This window comes from Emys orbicularis, chromosome 5 (genome assembly GCF_028017835.1).
Source record: "Emys orbicularis isolate rEmyOrb1 chromosome 5, rEmyOrb1.hap1, whole genome shotgun sequence".
Lineage (NCBI taxonomy): Eukaryota > Metazoa > Chordata > Testudines > Emydidae > Emys > Emys orbicularis.
In genome coordinates, this window is record NC_088687.1 from 60,859,490 (window position 1) to 60,877,483 (window position 17,994).

A 17,994-nucleotide genomic window follows, 5' to 3' on the forward strand; every position below is an offset into this window, starting at 1 on the left:
TAGAGCAAAGTTCTCATCTCTAATGGTATCTCTTCAACTGTAGTGATTGGCTCTGTGTCATTATTTGGGAAATGTTGGTTCAAGGTCTAGTTTGATTTCTAGGCAATGACATGTCACTGTAGTATTGCTTAGTGTTACAGATATACCTAGCTAATTACATCACTCTAGGAACCAGAGCACCAATCGTCATTATGAGCACTTCAAATAAGTGTGTTTGTTACCAGGGATTTGGGTTAAGAAATGAGAATTTATCTTCCACTAGAAATACTGTACCGGAGCAGGTCTGAACAAAAACTGCTGGGAAAATGCCTTCGCTATCATTCAGTCTCCCTCTGCACCACTCTGAGTCCACATGCTCCAATATCTGGATGTAGTCTCCCTTTTTAAAGGATAAGTCTTCATTGGTTTCTGCTGTAAAATCATGAAGCGCTTCACACCACTCTCCAGACTGTCTATCAGTCTGTCAAAGTAAACAAACACAAGACCTGTTTGCAGGAAATGTCAAGTTTATTTTAAAACAGAAACTTGGGTGGAGCCATAGATTTAGACAGGGAGGGTAACCCACATGAATACAATCTTTTTTTTCCATAATATTATATTTGTTTAATTGGTTTAACACACATTAGAGCAGGGGTACGCAACCTATGGCACGTGTGATTTTCAGTGGCACTCACACTGCCCGGTTCCTGGCCACCCATCCGGGGGGGCTCTGCATTTTAATTAAATTTTAAATGAAGCTTCTTAATTTTAAAAACCTTATTTACTTTACATACAACAATAGTTTAGTTATATATTATAGACTTATAGAAAGAGACCTTCTAAAAACGTTAAAATGTATTACTGGCACGCAAAACCTTAAATTAGAGTGAATAAATGAAGACTAGGCACACCACTTCTGAAAGGTTGTCAACCCCTGCATTAGAGTATTGAAGTTAAGGGGTGGGGGGAGGGGGGGAGAGGGAGAGTTTTATAACAATCCTGACTTGCAAAGTGTACAGAGGAGATCGTGAATCCAAAGACTTGGTTTACGATGCTTGTAGAGGTGCACAATCCTTTTCTTAGCACTGTGCTTTGAAAGGAAGAGAGTCAAGCAAATTTTGAATATGATCTTTTGTGTGCGCATGTTTTACTTTTGTAATTTCTCCCTTTTAGACATCTCTTAGAGGCCTGAAAATGAGATTTTGAAAATATTGTCCCCCTGGTCACTTGTTATTAACTCAGGAAAGTGTCACACTGCCACAGAAGCTGGTTTTCAAGGAGGCTCTGCTGAATGACCAGGAACACAGGAAAGTGAAGGGGTAATTTGTACCAAAGCCACACAATCAACTGGTTCAACTGAATTTAAACCTCATGATCTCCCTGACCCCTCCTCTTTTGTTTTAACCCAGGGCTATGAAATGCATGGCTTGTATAATGTATTGATAGGACCTGCCTGGCATATTCAGATTGTCCATAATCTAAGTTTTCATAAATTAAATAAATTCTCTCTGCAGCTATGAGGGCTAGAACCTTCCAAATGGGAACAGTATGTAAGTGATTCAGCGCAAACTGCTCTATCCCTTATTAATCTGACTGAAGTGTCATCTTCAAAGCCCAATGACGAAAATTTCCTCCCACCATTAGCTATGTAATCACTGATCATTTTTTTCATCTAGGGGATAAATGGGAGTAGAGTCCACTGGGTTGGGAACTAGGAGTTGCTATAGGGAAGGAAATGTGGAAGAAAGAACAGAGAAGATTCACAAAGGCAGGGAAAGAAGATAAACAAAGGGCAAGAATAGCGGCTGACTTTCTTACTCAATGATGAATGTTACAGGAAGGCACTGAACCAGTAAGAGCTAACTTTAGATATTACATACAGCCCATATATCCGATTGCTGTCCGAACTACTGCTGAAAGCAGCAGGTATTCCACTGTGAATTGTGGGAGCATAGAGTGCTGAATGTATAACCAGGGCCACAGACCTTAATTAAGCAAAGAATTAATCCCTTCCCACAAACGAATTACCCCTGTGTAAACCATTATACCATATGTGCTCTATACAGTTGTAGATTAGAATAACATTTCAATGATCATCCAATTTAAGAAACTTTCACGTGGGTTACTCCTGTCTCACACTGTCTGCCTCCCCTTTTAACATATTTAGTGGCGGGATAACAGAAACAAAAGACACTATCTAATGCCCATTACAAATTAAAAGCAGACTAAACTAAACTACAGTAGCTCAACAAATCACAAGAGACTGAACAATAGAAAGTGCCTAAACAAAGGAAATAAGAGTAAGAACTATGTCTGATGACTTCCTGCTAACGGAATCATTTCATCAATTGCAATTGAGGTTTCTATGAGTAATTATTTACACAATGCACTGAGAATAAGATGCTTAATAATGCCTACTAATTTCGATGAAGGTTGTGTAGCTGATCTCCCTATGCATCACTATGAAAATTTATCTTATGCAATTTACCTCATGTTAATTTGGCTTCAGTGTATTGAATTCCAATAGCCTACCTGAGAAAGACAAGCAGAACTCTCCCTCTTGTTCTTCAGTGGTGCTCCTACACCTACATAATAAAGTATAAACAGTTCAAATATTTGCTCTTGCTCTTCAGAATTTCACGTGATGTGAGTTCAACATGTTGGAGAGGAAGTGAAAATCAAGAACAGCATTTTGCGATACCATATTACAGTAAAAACTTTTTTATCCAGCATGTTGGGGGTATGGGAGGTGCTGGTAAGTGAAAAATTCTGGTTAACTAAGAGGGAGGGAAGTATCAGGGTGTAGCCGTGTTAGTCTGTACCTACAAAAACAACAAGGAGTCTGGTGGCACCTTAAAGACTAACAGATTTATTTGGGCGTAAGCTTTCGTGGGTAAAAACGAAATCCCTCACTTCTTCGGATGCATAGAGTGAAAGTTACAGATGCAGGCATTATATACTGACACATGGAGAGCAGGGAGTTACTTCGCAAGTGGAGAACCAGTGTTGACAGGGCCAATTCAATCAGGGTGGATGTAGTCCACTCCCAATATTATTATAATTATTATTATTATAATTATTATATTATTATTATAATAGATGAGGAGGTGTCAATTCCCGGAGAGGAAAAGCTGCTTCTGTAATGAGCCAGCCACTCCCAGTCCCTATTCAAGCCCAGATTAACGGTGTTAAATTTGCAAATGAATTTTAGTTCTGCTGTTTCTCTTTGAAGTCTGTTTCTGAAGTTTTTTTGTTCAATGATAGTGACTTTTAAATCTGTAATAGAATGACCAGGGAGATTGAAGTGTTCACTTACTGGCTTGTGTATGTTACCATTCCTGATGTCCGATTTGTGTCCATTTATTCTTTTGCGGAGGGACTGTCCGGTTTGGCCAATGTACATGGCAGAGGGGCATTGCTGGCACATGATGACATATATAACATTAGTGGATGTGCAGGTGAATGAGCCCTTGATGGTGTGGCTGATGTGGTTGGGTCCTCTGATGGTGTCGCCAGAGTAGATATGGGGACAGAGTAGGCAACGAGGTTTGCTACAAGGAATATAATGCCTGCATCTGTAACTTTCACTCTATGCATCCGAAGAAGTGAGGGATTTCGTTTTTACCCACGAAAGCTTATGCCCAAATAAATCTGTTAGTCTTTAAGGTGCCACCAGACTCCTTGTTGTTTTTTAAGAGGGAGGGAGTTTGGCCCGTGCCCCCTCCTGCACTCCAAACCCCTCGTGACCATTCCTCTGCCTAGGAGCAGCGGGGATATGTCGCTGCTTCCGTGCAGCCATGCGGAGCCAGGTAGGGAGCCTGCCAGCCCTGTGCCAGCCGGACTGCCAATGAAGATCAAAAATGCCGGTTTATAGAGCGTTCCAGCTAGTAAAGTGCTGGATAACACAGCTTTTACTGTATTCAAGAACTGGCTTCTCTTCAAAAGGCTAATTTTCCTTTCAATTTTCACTTGTTTGTCCTCTTTCATTTTTGTCTCGTCTTCACTAATCCCTTTCCTCATTTTTAGTAGTCCTTCTAAATAAAGTGCATTTTTCTTTCCAACTCCTCATACATTATGTCATACTACCTACATGCAATACTAAATGTTATACACTGACTCTATTCCAGTTACACACTTAGAGAATGCTGATATATTGTACCTAATCCAGGCAGATCTTCAATAATTTCCACAAAGTTCAAGGGGAAAATTCCAGATGTGCCTTTCAGCTCTCCACTGGCCCATTCTTCATTTACATATTCCTTAAGAAGAATAATTTCACCTTCTGAAAAACTTAGCTCATCTTTCTGGTCTCCGATATATTCAAACCGAGCTACGCATCTCGGGCCCCTGCACAAACAAAAGAATGAGTTGGCTTTACATATTAATTTAAATATTTTTGTCATTTCACTTCTTGTGAGCATTACACAGCCAGAACAAATTGCATAGGATACCCACAATAGTTATCATGAAGCAAAATCCACCATATTTATATCTTTCTGGACAAGATGGTTAAAAATGGGGGCCTAAAGGTTGTACTGAGACAGCACAAAGTAGGCAGAAAGCTGCCCTAAACGGGTACAAACTATCCATAGGCCTAGCTCTCCAATATCCAGTCCCTGCCTCTCAGTAGGGTGTATGTCGAGTGGGGAGTAGCAGGCTGTAGGATGCCGGGAGTGGGAGGGAGTGAGGCAGCATGTGCAGTGCTGTGGCTGATCCCTAGCTGGCACCTTGGTCCGGGAGAGCTGCTTTCAATTGCAACAGGTCTCTTTTCCTGGCTGGCCTGCCCAGGATCAGAGGTTTGGAAAGCTGACTCGAAGCCACCCTGCCCCTGTCCACTCATATTTTGCACAGTTAAGAAGCTGGCCAATAGAATATTTCCAAGTTAAGAAATACACAAAAAAGGAAAAGTAATGCTGTCTTATTCTGCTGAAGCCACATTAAAAAAAAACAACACAAAAATCTGAGCAACATAGGCTTTTAAAATATTTTTTATAGCTGGACGGACTGTAGTCAATCTTCAGTGGAGGGGACGGGGCGGGGGACACACATCAGCAATGGCTGCAATCACATTTTTATTTAGTCTGTTTGATAGATGAGCCACTGTGAAATGCTAGTTTAAATAGTATAGCAAGATTCACACACCTCCTCCCCCCAAAACCTTGAAAATGCAGCATGATGTTTTGTAGCAGAGAAGACAATTTTCCTCTATTGGGACAAGCTTTATTTTTCCATGGTGGATTTCAGAAAATATAAACTCTTAATGTAGAAAAAAAAATAAAAAAAATCAATGCCCCTGACAGCTTTACAATTTACAGCAAGATATCACACACTGAATTCAAATTTTTTCATTTAACTGGAACATAAAGTTGCTGTGTAGCAATATTTAAATCACTGAATGCACCAATTATTTATCATTTAATACCACCCCCAGAAATACAGGGTGAAGGAGGCTGTGACCCTAAGAGCTCCCCCATGCCAAACTGCATTCTGTTGTCATGCTATTTTCCCAAAAGGTGGCATGTAATATATCACTGGAAAACTAATAACTCACTGATCATTAATATTCTTGCACAATGGAATATATAGTTAACCCACCAAGAACTGTAAAGATGTGCTGGAAATATGTGACTAAAATGTGTTTAAACCAGGGATGTCAGGGAGAATTCATAAACAGGTTTTCTCCAGACAAAGGAAAGAGGCCAACATCTCAGATCGGGTGTGGCCAAATTCAATGGGCTAGTCACTTGTATCAGAGGTTGCAGGATGGGATAATTTGCGTTTTAAAAATCACCAGCAAGGGAGGAACCAGCACAGAATCTACACCAGACAGCATGGTGTCCACACCCAGCAGGGGAAAGGAACTTTATCTGAGGATACACTTCAAAATAATACATTACAAAGGTTTACTGGACTATAAGGAGGGGAGTGAACTCCTTAGTTATCCTTCACCTTAGGAATGAAAGAAACCAAGCGCTTTCAGCTCCATGTGTTGGGTCCTGGCTAAAGGTCTAGGAAGAAAGACTATGGTGAGAAAAAACGCTTTGAAGAAAAGACACTAGTATATTAAGTAGTTTTAGACTTAGAAGCATATTTTATTTTGTTTGTAACCATTTCTACCCTGATTCCTAATATTTGGTATCAACTAAATCTGTGTCCTTTTGTTAACAAACCTGTTTTGCTTATACCATACATCAACTCAATGCTTTGATTGAAATAGATTGTTGGTTAGCCCCATTGAACGTAATAAGCTACTGTGTACTGTCTTGTTAAAGGACCAGCGAACTTGTTTTTGTGAGTGTTGCAGAAAGACGTCTCTGAGGAACTTGGGAATGGGGTTCACTGATTGTTACCTGCGAGACAGGGTTGGACTGGCAGAATCCTAAAAAGTTTGCTGGCAAGGCACACAAGCCAGTGTGTCGGAGAGCTGACACATAGCAAGTGGGAACTTTGCTGCTGCTACGCTGAGTCTGAGGGGCAACACAGAAACTCACAGTTTTGGGAACCCCAGCAGATTGTTACACAGGTGTAAAAAGGAATCCCTGCCCACTCCCCATCTCTTTCTGTGACATCATTTGAACCCTGATCACATATTGGTCACCCTTCTTCATAATTCTAAATTTTTCAGTTTATTTTGCTAAAAGTTAGTAGTTGTTTTTTTAAGAGGGTGATATGGAGGGACTTTTAAAATCAGATTGCTACTGTTGATCTTTTCTAGTGACTTTCAAAGCTACCAGAAAAGTGGAGTTTGAATAGTTCTACTATTAATTTGAAATTATTATTTTTTTTAAACTTTACCTTTAAGGGAAAGGCTCAGACTGTTTTGTGTAACCCACCTCTGCTTCATTTTGTTTTTTACTTTGCAAGTGAACAATCATGTAAGTCAACAAACTAGCACTGTCCAAAAATGATACTATGGAATGCAACTGAAATCAAGTTGTATCCATTTGCACCAGGAATGATACTGCCTCTCGTAGTCTCTCTGTATCAAAATAAGTCTATAATAATTGATCATGTGAGGTGCTGAGCACATACAATTAATGGGAATGGTAGGTGCACAGACCCTCTCAGCATCAAGCCCTAGAAATAGCTCTTCTCAGTATCTCAAAAAAGCAGATTTTAAAAATGATTTATTTCAAAGTCAATATCAGCTGCCATTTCTTAAATCCATGAAGTTCAGTCTGTTGTTTATATTCCAGCCAAAAATAAAATTGCATTGTTTTTAGTCATCTTTCAGGAATATCTGTTCTATTTTACAGTAATAAGTGCTTAATTTCATATGAATGAGACGAAAAATAGAAAGATTCTTTGCAAATATTCCTAGTTTGCAAAAATTAAACAGCATAAACTAAAATATTCGTGCATCAGAGTTTGACTAAATTAACGCTAATGCCTCTGTAAATCTGAAGTAAACATAATCTTTCTGCTTATTTGTTTTTCATATACGTCAAGATGAAAAAGAGAGCAAAAATGTGTATGAAACTCACTTAATACATGGTGATGAAAACAATACTTTTTTCCTGTTCTCTTCCTCTGGAACATCAATCTAATAACGAGAAGACCAAAAAACAAAACACAATAAAAAACAATACACAATCAATCTTAAAATTATAGTGGCATAAATTTTGCATATTTAATGTCAAAATTAGAATATTCTCCATTCAAATTAGTTAATTACATTGCAGTTTCAGCTGCAGATGCCACACATAGGGTGACCAGATGTCCTGATTTTATAGGGACAGTCCCAATATTTGGGGCTTTGTCTTATATAGACATGTATTATCTCTCACCCCCGTCCCAATTTTTCACACTTGCTATCTGGTCACCCTATCCACATGGCACTACATAATCACTGGAATGTTCTGATCATTGGCTACATTGGGGGTGGGTGGGTGCTGTTTTGGCATAATCACTTAACTCTTTGATGCCAGGGGCCCATCATCATTGCTATTCAACATTATGGAAAGAAACAACAACGTTTCATAATTTACATTACTAACTGTGTGTTTTAATAGCAACAGTCCTCTTTGTTGACTGGCAGAAAATGGAATTGGACGCTACTACACACTGTTGCTTTTGGCTCCAGGCTCATAATTGATATTGCAATCTATTATCTGCTAGTGCCATTCACAATAGTCAAGATTACTGTTTAGAAATATCCATTCCAGGCTTTGATCATCCAGATTTTGCCATCTGTACCCCAAATAAACAAACATGTCTCAAATTGTTCTTCAGTCTGCATGCAAAGACAGAATGTAAAAAGAGGTTAAGTGTCACCAAAAGCCCTCTTCCTTATCCCATTTGGAGCTGTAGGCTGTGCACTAAGGGACCCTGCATGTGTATGGTTTTAAGTTTTTATTTAAAAATATCATCACAGTCATCATCTCATCTCTTATCACACAAGAGAGCTGCAAAATATGCAGCATGGCCTAGTGGACTAAACATAAGATTGGGAGTCTAAAGACATTGTTTGTAGTCCTGGTTCTGTCACTACTCACTGAGGGCCTGACCCAAGTCCCTCACTAATCAATGTGAGTCTTTTCATTGAACATCTGTGGGTGCTGGATTGGGCCATGCTTTACCTTGGGATAATGCCTACCTGACAAGGGCATCACGGGGATTAATTAGTTATGTTTGAAGTGTACCATAGATGCTAAGTATTATTATTTGATGCCTAGACCTCATGCTGATATCCAGCTTAACATTATGAGCTAGAGATAGAATTGGCCCTTGTATCAGTACTGAATCTCTGGCCCCAATGAGCTGATTATCTCTATTAACTGTTTTTTTTATAAAGTGTTCTTTCTTCCCAACAGATTTTTTTAAATTTCAAAACTGTAAAGAAAATATGTTAGTGCTAAAAGAGTTCAATTCATTTTTAAAAATAAAATAAACTTTCAAAATTAAATATTAGTATGTAAGAATCATTCCTGGGTACACAGAAAAAATTAAAATGAGAGCAGCTCAGGAACACGTTCCTAGGTTCATTTCCCCCTTATTTATTAGCTACTGGATCCCACACAGTATGTTGTCTAACAATTCCAGTATTGTCTGACAGAGTGAGCCAAATGCAGGCCTGGCGCAGCTCCACTGACTTTGGACTTGTCTATACGGGGCCCCAGTGCAAATTAGAGGAGCATGAGTACTCTAACTGCTCCAAGTAGACCCCACTGACACAAACTAAAAGGTACCTATTTCATGTTAACATAATCTTGTTTCAAACAAGATTGTGCATGTTTACACCAGTGCTGAATTTGGCCCATGATGCTCACTCCACTGTTTTAAAACAGAATAAAACTTTGTTTTAAAAGTTAGCCATCAATAGAAATCAAATTGTGAATTACATAATGTTTGTTTGGAAACACGAAGAAGGTGAAAGGTGCAGTCTATTTACCTAACAAATCTCAGTATTAGTCCTGTGTGGGTGTAACACCCCCACCCATTCTCACTATTCCTAACTATGACAATATTTATCATTCAGTAATGGTATTGAGCATATTAAAACTCATATATAACTTATAACCTAAACCGTTAAAAAACGGAATCAGAGTCTCTTGTGTACAACTCCCTCACGATGGTTAGAAAATACCTAAAGTTATTAATGTAGCAGCAGTTCCAAAAGTAAGTTGTGCATGTGTAACTTAAGGTGTGATTTTAACCCCATTTAGTTAAACCAGTGTAAAAAACTGTATGAACATTTTGGACTAGTTAAAGTTGATTCCTAATGGACTTGAGCTAAACCAAAATCACCATGTCCACAAAGCCTTTGGCACCATTTTAAATAAACTGGTTTAAAATCACATCTTAAGTATCCACATAAATAAGCCCACAGAAATGTGACATTGCTTGCCCTAGGTCACATATTGAGACAATGGCAGGGCTGGGAATGGAATCCAGATCTCTTGACTTCCTTGATCAGTACACTTGTCCACCGGATGACTGAAAAGATACATAAATGAAGTGGAAGTTTCTATGCTACTATCAGTAGGCCCTGGTCTACACTACAAACTTATGTTGGTATAACTACATCTCTGAGGGCTTGTCTATACTACCCGCTGGATCAGCGGGCAGCGATCGAGCCAGCGGGGGTCGATTTATCACGTCTAGTCTAGATGCGATAAATCGACTGCCGAGCGCTCTCCCGTTGACTCCCGTACTTCACCGGAGCGAGAGGTGCAGGCGGAGTCGACGGGAGAGCGTCAGCAGTCAACTCACCGCAGTGAAGACACCGCAGTGAGTAGATCTAAGTACATAGACTTCAGCTACGTTATTCACGTAGCTGAAGTTGCATAACTTAGATCGATTCCCCCCCCAGTGTAGACCAGGCCTAAGTGGTGTGGAAAATGCCCTGAGCAATGTAGTTATACCCACCTAACTCCCAGTGTACACAGCGCTATGTCAACAGAAGGGCTTCTCCCATCAACAAAACTGCCACCTCTCAGGGCGGTGGAGTACCTACGCTGATGGAAGAAGCTCTCTTGTTGGCATAGGTAGCATCTTCACTAAGTGCCACAGCAACCCAGCCACTTCAGCGCTGTAATTGTAGACAAGTCCTTAGAAAAACTGTGTCTATGTCATGTCCTGTGTCTCAGATTCCCTTATCCAGGTCTCTTTGCATTGTGCAGGCTATCCTGTAAAAATTAGCAGCCATGGTGTTAGCTCCTCAATACTTCCTCACCACTGGTTTGATTACCCTTATTGTATAAAGTGATCCTTCCTTTTAGGAGTTCTAATTTGTTTTCTTTTGGGAGCTTTTTTATTGGTGACTTGTATCATTCAAGAGGTTTTGTTTTTCCAAAATAAAACTTGTCTGCTGCAATTTTTAAAACATACTTCAATATCAACATACCATGTCAGGGTGCACATCTTGGGAGGATTGAAGGCATCCCAATACTCTCAAACAATTTAATGCAAATCCTTGATGGGACTTCTTGCTTAAGTGTAGCTTAAGTGCAGCTTCTTGCTTATGTGTAGCCGTTTAAAATAATCTGCTCTGTAACACCAGGGAAACTCCCATGGGAATTTGCCCAGATGAAACAGAACAGAATCTGGTCGGGGTGATTTATGAGCATTTCTTAAGTAACAGCTGCAATTCTCTCACTTGACTTTAAATTAACATGAGAATCATACCTATAATGGTTGGGCAGAGTTGCAAGATTAAGTAGATTTCTAATATCACACAAAAACCTCATCTCTCTTCTGTGCACTGATGCAAAATTTACCTAGATAACAAGTGGAATAAAATGCACAGGAGAGAAGGTAAATTAGGCCTTGATCATGAACATGAGTGGAACACACTATATTTCAATGGAAATGGGCTACATACAATCACTTTAACGAAGTTGGCAGGAAATATCCCTGTGCGATTCCCGAGTTTTCCTCTGTACCACTCATTATCTATTTTCTCCAGAAGATAAACAGTCTCTCCAGAATGGAGGTCCAAATCATCAGCATGCTCTGTAAGACAGCATCATTTCAGTTACAGTCAGTGTCAAATGCAGTGAATTTCTCTAAGTAAAAGCTTATTAAATATACACCATACCCAAAAGTTGAATCAGTTTTAAAAAAAGTCTTTATTAACATGGGTATACGGTTTGACATGTAAGCTTTAACTCAAAATTGGTCTGAGCTAAAACCATGAAACAGAACATGCACACATTCAGGGTAAGTTTGGATCCAAACTTAGCAACTTGGGCCCTGCAATTGTACCACATTTCAAATTCCTGTGAAAATCAAAATGCTACATGCCCTTTAAACCTCAGTGTTCCAAAGAACAGAAGAAAAGTTTTGACTATTTTCTTCTCTGCTTTGGAAGCACATTTTACGCTATTAGTCAAACTATACACTTATTAGTATTATTTATGTGCACTCACCTGCTGGAAAATCATGCAGCACTACAGCATGAGGAGCACTTTTGTCAGAAACCCTCTGAATATTGTTTGAATCCTTACAAAAAACACAAGCAATTTAGAAATTATGAAAGATATTAACATGAACATTCTATTATTGATTCTGAAAGATATTTTTGCTTTTGGACACAATTCCATCATGCATGTATGATTCCAAATTGCCACCTTTAAAGAAAGGAATTATTATTACGCATAAATTAATGGGCCTGATTCTTCTCTCACTTATACTGGTTTAAATCAAAAGTAATTCCATTGAATGCAGTCACCCGGGTGTAGAACCAATTTAAATGAGAGGAAAAATGATGCAGTGTATTCATATTCATATCCACTACCTCTTATCCGACTGTATTACAACAATTTTGAGTTTTGCAGCACACTCTATCTGAAGACTTTTGCCATGTTATTCTGATGGTACCTCCTTTATACCCCTTAAAACCTCTATAGCCCTTTTCTGTCATAGTAATGACTCTCACAGTAACTTTTCCTTCTTCCGGGAGCACCAGACTTTGCTGGTTGATGGCACTTATATCTTCCCCCCTTTTTGTTTTTGGCCATCAGCTATGTCATCTCCAATACATATTTGGCTCATGAAGTGTTAATCTAGAGGTTTTTCTACATTGTAGTGCAAATAAAGATACTCTACTGATAAGATTTGGTTGGGGCTGTGCATGATATTCAATGTAAAACTAAACATACATAAATTTCAACATTTGCAGTTTTTTGAGTTTGCAGATTCTGTGAACATGTGAGGTTTCACATGAACATTATTATATCAGTGACATTTTGGTTAAGTTGGGGGTGCATTTTTACATTAACTAGTTCCTTTTCTACACTAGGAAAATTTTCTAAAAAATTTCTCACTCTTTCTAACATCAGTTCGGCTGAACAAATTTTAGCAACATTGTGTGCCCTAGTATAGATGGGATATCAGCTGTCCACATATTAAACATCACATCAATTATGCTCAGAGCTGTTGTGGGGATATATATATATATAAAAATGAAGTTTCCCTAGGGCAGACAAAATGTTTTCATGCATTTTGAAACGCTGATGAATTTTGATCTGGGATTGGCTGCATGGTTAAAGTCAAATAGCTGTAGTCATATGATATTCCTGCTGGTTTCCTGATTGGCTAAGCATCCCTAGGTGCTTGAATCAGGGTCAGCAGAAGTCATTCTGACTTACTTTCTCAGGGCTTGTCTACAGTGCAGCATTCAACTAGTTGCGCTTCAGTTGTTTGTACTGCACCAACTTGAAGCACCAGTGATTGAGTGTCTCCATACTAGTCACTCTCAACCATTTTAAGGTTTGCCCTTAAGTCCACACTAAATCAGCCCTAAACCGATTAGAGCTATCAAAAATTAATTCATAAATTTCATAGATTTTAAGGCCAGAAGGAGCCATTGTGACAGTCTGACCTCCAGCATTCAAAGCTGGCAAACCTTAGTCCACCAGCTGACAGCCCCCATTCTGCCCTTTCAGCAATAAGCCCCATGTTAGCCCTGCCTACTCAGTCATACCTCCACAGTGCAGGTCCTCACATAGTGATCTAGCCGTGGATTGCAAACTGAGACTACCTCAGCCTACCTGTGATTCATCAGAGTGAGATCAGCAGCTAGTAGCCGATCAGTGGTTCACTAGTTAAGGAGCAGTACATTGCTGGAGGGATGTGCATATATAGAAGTTGGGGGGAGCATGCCTTGGAAAAGCATGGCTGGGGTAGGGGGGAGATTCCATAGTAGGGGGTATCACAACAGAGAGAGAGAGCACAGTCTCAGCTGATGATCCAAAAATGTTGGGAGACTGGCTTTTCTGAGTAGATTGGGGTAAGTTTATAGGGGAAATATCACAAAAACTGCATATTAATCTACCTCCCACCCGCTGGTAGAAGGATTTCAACTCGATACCTTGGCTGATGAAGTGAGGGCTGATGAATAATTGCTTTGTTTGAATGTAATTCAATGCAATACAAAGAGTACATAACATGAACACAGTGCAAAAACTGAGCAATGTGAATTACAATGTACTGGAAATAAATGTATTCTTAATATGTATTAAATAAGAAATGCACACGTTTGATAAAATCAATGTGCTGCTGAGAGCTTGGAGTTGCTATTCTTATTATTAATCATATTACCACCGTTGTGCCCTGAAACGTGCTAAGCACTGTACAAATGCATAGCAAGGCACGATCCCTGCACAGACGAGTTTACCATCTAAAAAGATTTAATTAATTCTTAATGTTTACCTTTTGCTTGCTTGTCAGATGCTCATCTAGGCGGGTGATTATCTTCATATGAGACAAGTGCACTTTGCCGGTTTCCCCTCCCTTTTGGCACTTGAAGTAATTGCTGTCGATCTGCTCCAGCAGCACAAGAACATCCCCATGCTTTAAGGTACGGGAACGTTTTTTGAAACCAAGAGATTTAATAAACCAATATTACATTTTTCAGAGTGTAACCTTTAAAGCTTAAGGCAGTTGATGCTTTAACATAATAAAAGACTAAAGATTTAGTGTGTACCTGCAGAGAGAGAGGGGGAGAGAGAGGGGGGGGGGGAGGGGGAGAGAGAGAGAGGGGGGGGGAGAGAGAGAGAGAATGAATTTCTTTTACCTTGCAGCCGAGTTCTCCAGGGTTTCTAGGAGAGAAATCTTCCTTGGCAATTCCATGAGGCACAGGCAGCTTAAACAGAAATCCAGACAAATTATTCACAAATCAAATGAACTCTCACACTCTAAACACCTGAAATTCATGCTACAAGAGCCTGTACAGTGATGCAACGTAATATAGATACATCCACCTTTCCCTCCTATGTGTTTTGGCCACTGGACAAACAATTTAGGAAGAGATTTTCAAAGGTTTGTTGTTGTTGTTATTTTAATAAAGAAAATGGGTATTTAGCACTTAACTGTCATTTGTGCCTTTGAAAAATATCACCTATACAATTCAAGTCAGAGTTTAAAACCAGCTAAGGGTGCACAGAGGGGACAAGAGGCCTTTCCCTTATCTCAGTCCTTGCTCACCCCACAGTGTAGCTTCCATTTCCTCCTAGCACCCCAGGTTCGTTCACAAGACACCCAAAGACTGTGGAGAAGGAGGCAGAGCTATTTTATATATAAACACACACCCCCCACGGAAATATGCTGAAGGTGAAGAGCAGCAGACTCCTCCCTCACAATAAAGCACCTTATACTCTGTACTGGAAACAGCTCTATCCTATATGCAAAAGCCAGGCACAATATCTCCACTCTCACCATGTATTTATTGTAGAGAGTGTGCCCTGGTTTAGGTCGAGGCGGTAATGCTGGGTCTTGAATTTTTAAAACTTGACTCTTTGCTCTCTTGACTCCCATTCCAAACATGTCATGTCTTTTATGGAGTGTCAGATCAGACGAGGATCGGCAAAAAGGGTCCTTTTGGGAAGAGGTCTTGGTTCCAGAGTGTTTTGGTGGAGGTGGCCTTCCAGGAATGCCTTTAGGTGGAGGCAGTCGAGCTGGTACAATTTTTCCATCCACAGGCCTAGAGATTGGTTGAATGATGAAAGAAGTGTGCATTTTAAACGAGCATATATACCCCCCTAATCTCTGAGACAGCCACACAGCATTCAATAGGGAAATACGATTAATTGAAACAGGAAGAACAATACAGTAGAATCTGGATTATTTGAAGCTCTCTGGAAACACCTGAAACCTTTGGATAACTGGGGGAATTAAATAATCAAGGAAGCCTTCTCAGCAGGGTTCCTTGACTGCAGATTTCAAATCCTGCTGGCCAGTTCCAATTACAGGGAGCTGGCTGGCTGGCTTCCCTAGGGCCCTCTAACTAGGTAAGACTTCAGCCAGGCCACCTACCATTAAAGAGCTTTGTCCAGAGCTGAAGTGCTTTGAATGAGGTGCTTTAGCTTTAGCTTTAGCTTTAGCTGAAGGTTCTCCTGGACTTAGGAAATCAGTCTGGCTCATTTCTTGGGATTTCACTTATCTGAAACATCCTGTCATGTGAACTGAATCATGCCACCAGCTAAACTGATGGGACAAGACCCTACTTTGGATAACAGGCATCATCAGATTAATAGAACCATTTGCCACTTTTGTGAAATGAGATTATTCTGTACAGAAAGCTACATTCAGAATGTCCAGGCTTCCTGGTTAAGTTCTAAGTATAAATTTTCAAAAGTGCCCAAGTGACTTAGGACCCTAAGTCCCATTGACTGTCTATAGGACTCAGACTTCTAAGTAACTTGTACGCTTGAAAAGGTACCACTACAAACACTGGTAAAAAAGAGCTAAAAAATGGTGCTGCCTGTACTGTGTATTCACGGAGTGTGATTTTCAAAGGCTAAGAATGTGGCCAAATCAATAACTTGTGTACTCAAAGGTACCTCTCTTCTAAATAAGGACTGCTTTCCTGTCAAATTTCAGCTTTGTATCCCTAACTGGATAGGTACTAACGCTGTCCAAAAACAGGGTGTGTGTTTTTTTTTTTAAAATAATCTTTATGCAACCTTGAATATAGTGACCAGATATTATAAACACCACAATATTACATGTTTCCTCTACAATTTACTCTGGCATTTTATAAGAGGTTCATTAGTTCAACACAAACAAGGATTCACTAGCATGAGTTCTCAAAAGGTCGTAATAACAATAAGCCACAACAAGGTATGTATTAATAGGCTTTTGGCCTGTGCATCTGGTGTTTTCAGCAAGTGCCTTCAACCACTCGAGAAGAGTATTAATAAGCTTATTAATGCACCCACCACGTGTTCCTTATAGCTATTACAATATGGGCTCTAGTCAATACACAGTTTTGTGAGGATTTATGCCAGATATCGTTCCATTATGAAAAAAGCCTTCTAAAAGAGTAAGTGAACATAGTAGGAAAATGGTTATATACATCTTTTCTCAACTATTTTGAATATATTTATTCTAAACCTTTCTCTTTTTTCAGAATTTCTTGGACCTTCACCTCCCTATTCCTTTCCTTCAGAAACCCAGCTGTCATTTCAGCACCAGTTAATGTTCCTACAGCCCCCTTCAACTCACTTTTGTTTAAAAAAAAAAAAAAAAAAAGTGAATGAGAGAAATCTGTTCATCTATGTTCTGTTCCCCACCCCCCCCTCCATCCCTAACCTCCTTCCAAATAAGCATTTTAATCTAAAATGACAAAAACAAAATTAGGACTGTTCCAAAACTGAACCACAAAAATAACCAGATTTTCAGTCCACTTTTTGTGAGGAGATATTATCAAATATCTAGCCCAAGAGATCTCATGTCTGGAAAATCACAGGGTTGTTATTAATCATAGGTCTTCTGTGAACTTGAGCAGAAAGGGAGGGGACAGAATTTCTATCTATTGGGTTCACAGAGAACATAAGGGAGAGGTCCAGAGTTATCTAAAACTAAATAAAGGCAAAAAGTGATACACATATAAAGAGAAACAATGAGTCATCTCATTTGCTCTCAAGGCAACTCTTCTTATAATCACTCCAACATTAGGAGATGCACTTAAACTTTCATAACAGAAATAGAGCTTTATTGTCATGATACCCTAAGCAGAGTAAATTCAGTTCCAGGATCAGCTCAAGCCTCCTGATATAGGAAGAGGGAGAGGGTGATACAGTAAAACTTTGTGCTTTGGGACACAACTAACTATAAAATCCATACATAGATATCAGTGCCTAGGTGGCAAGGGCTTATCAGCAGATTTTCTACCACCCACCAATCTGTCCCTGACAGTCAGTGGAGCCCTGGTCCAAGGCTGGCCTACTTCCTTTTGCCTGTGGGTGCTACTCCTCTTCCTGTTGCTGAAGGGGATAGGGAGGCTGTAATTCATCCCACATTTCCACTAGGGTCTCGGGACTGAAGAGTAAGCAAACAGTGGAGGTACTGTACATCAGTGGTTCTCAAAACCAGTCCACCACTTGTTCAGGGAAAGCCCCTGGCGGGCTGGGCCGGTTTGTTTACCTGCTGGGTCTGCAGGTTCAGCCGATCACTCCCGTTGGCTGCGGTTCGCTGCTCCAGGCCAATGGGGGTTGCAGGAAGGGCAGTCAGCACATCCATTGGCCCGCGCCGCTTCCCGCAGCCCCCATTGGCCTGGAGCGGCGAACCGCG

At 39.9% G+C, this 17,994-nt stretch overlaps 1 protein-coding gene across 1 annotated transcript in view; it reads right to left on the reverse strand.

Moving 5' to 3' along the window:
* SH3D19 (SH3 domain containing 19) overlaps positions 1-17,994 on the reverse strand; it is a 59,879-nt gene that overhangs the window by 4,023 nt on the left and 37,862 nt on the right. The window contains 9 exon segments of the mRNA XM_065405712.1: positions 274-460; positions 2,512-2,564; positions 4,139-4,326; positions 7,464-7,522; positions 11,303-11,433; positions 11,850-11,922; positions 14,134-14,274; positions 14,498-14,566; positions 15,139-15,403. Of these exon segments, the coding sequence (XP_065261784.1) occupies positions 274-460; positions 2,512-2,564; positions 4,139-4,326; positions 7,464-7,522; positions 11,303-11,433; positions 11,850-11,922; positions 14,134-14,274; positions 14,498-14,566; positions 15,139-15,403 (1,166 nt within the window).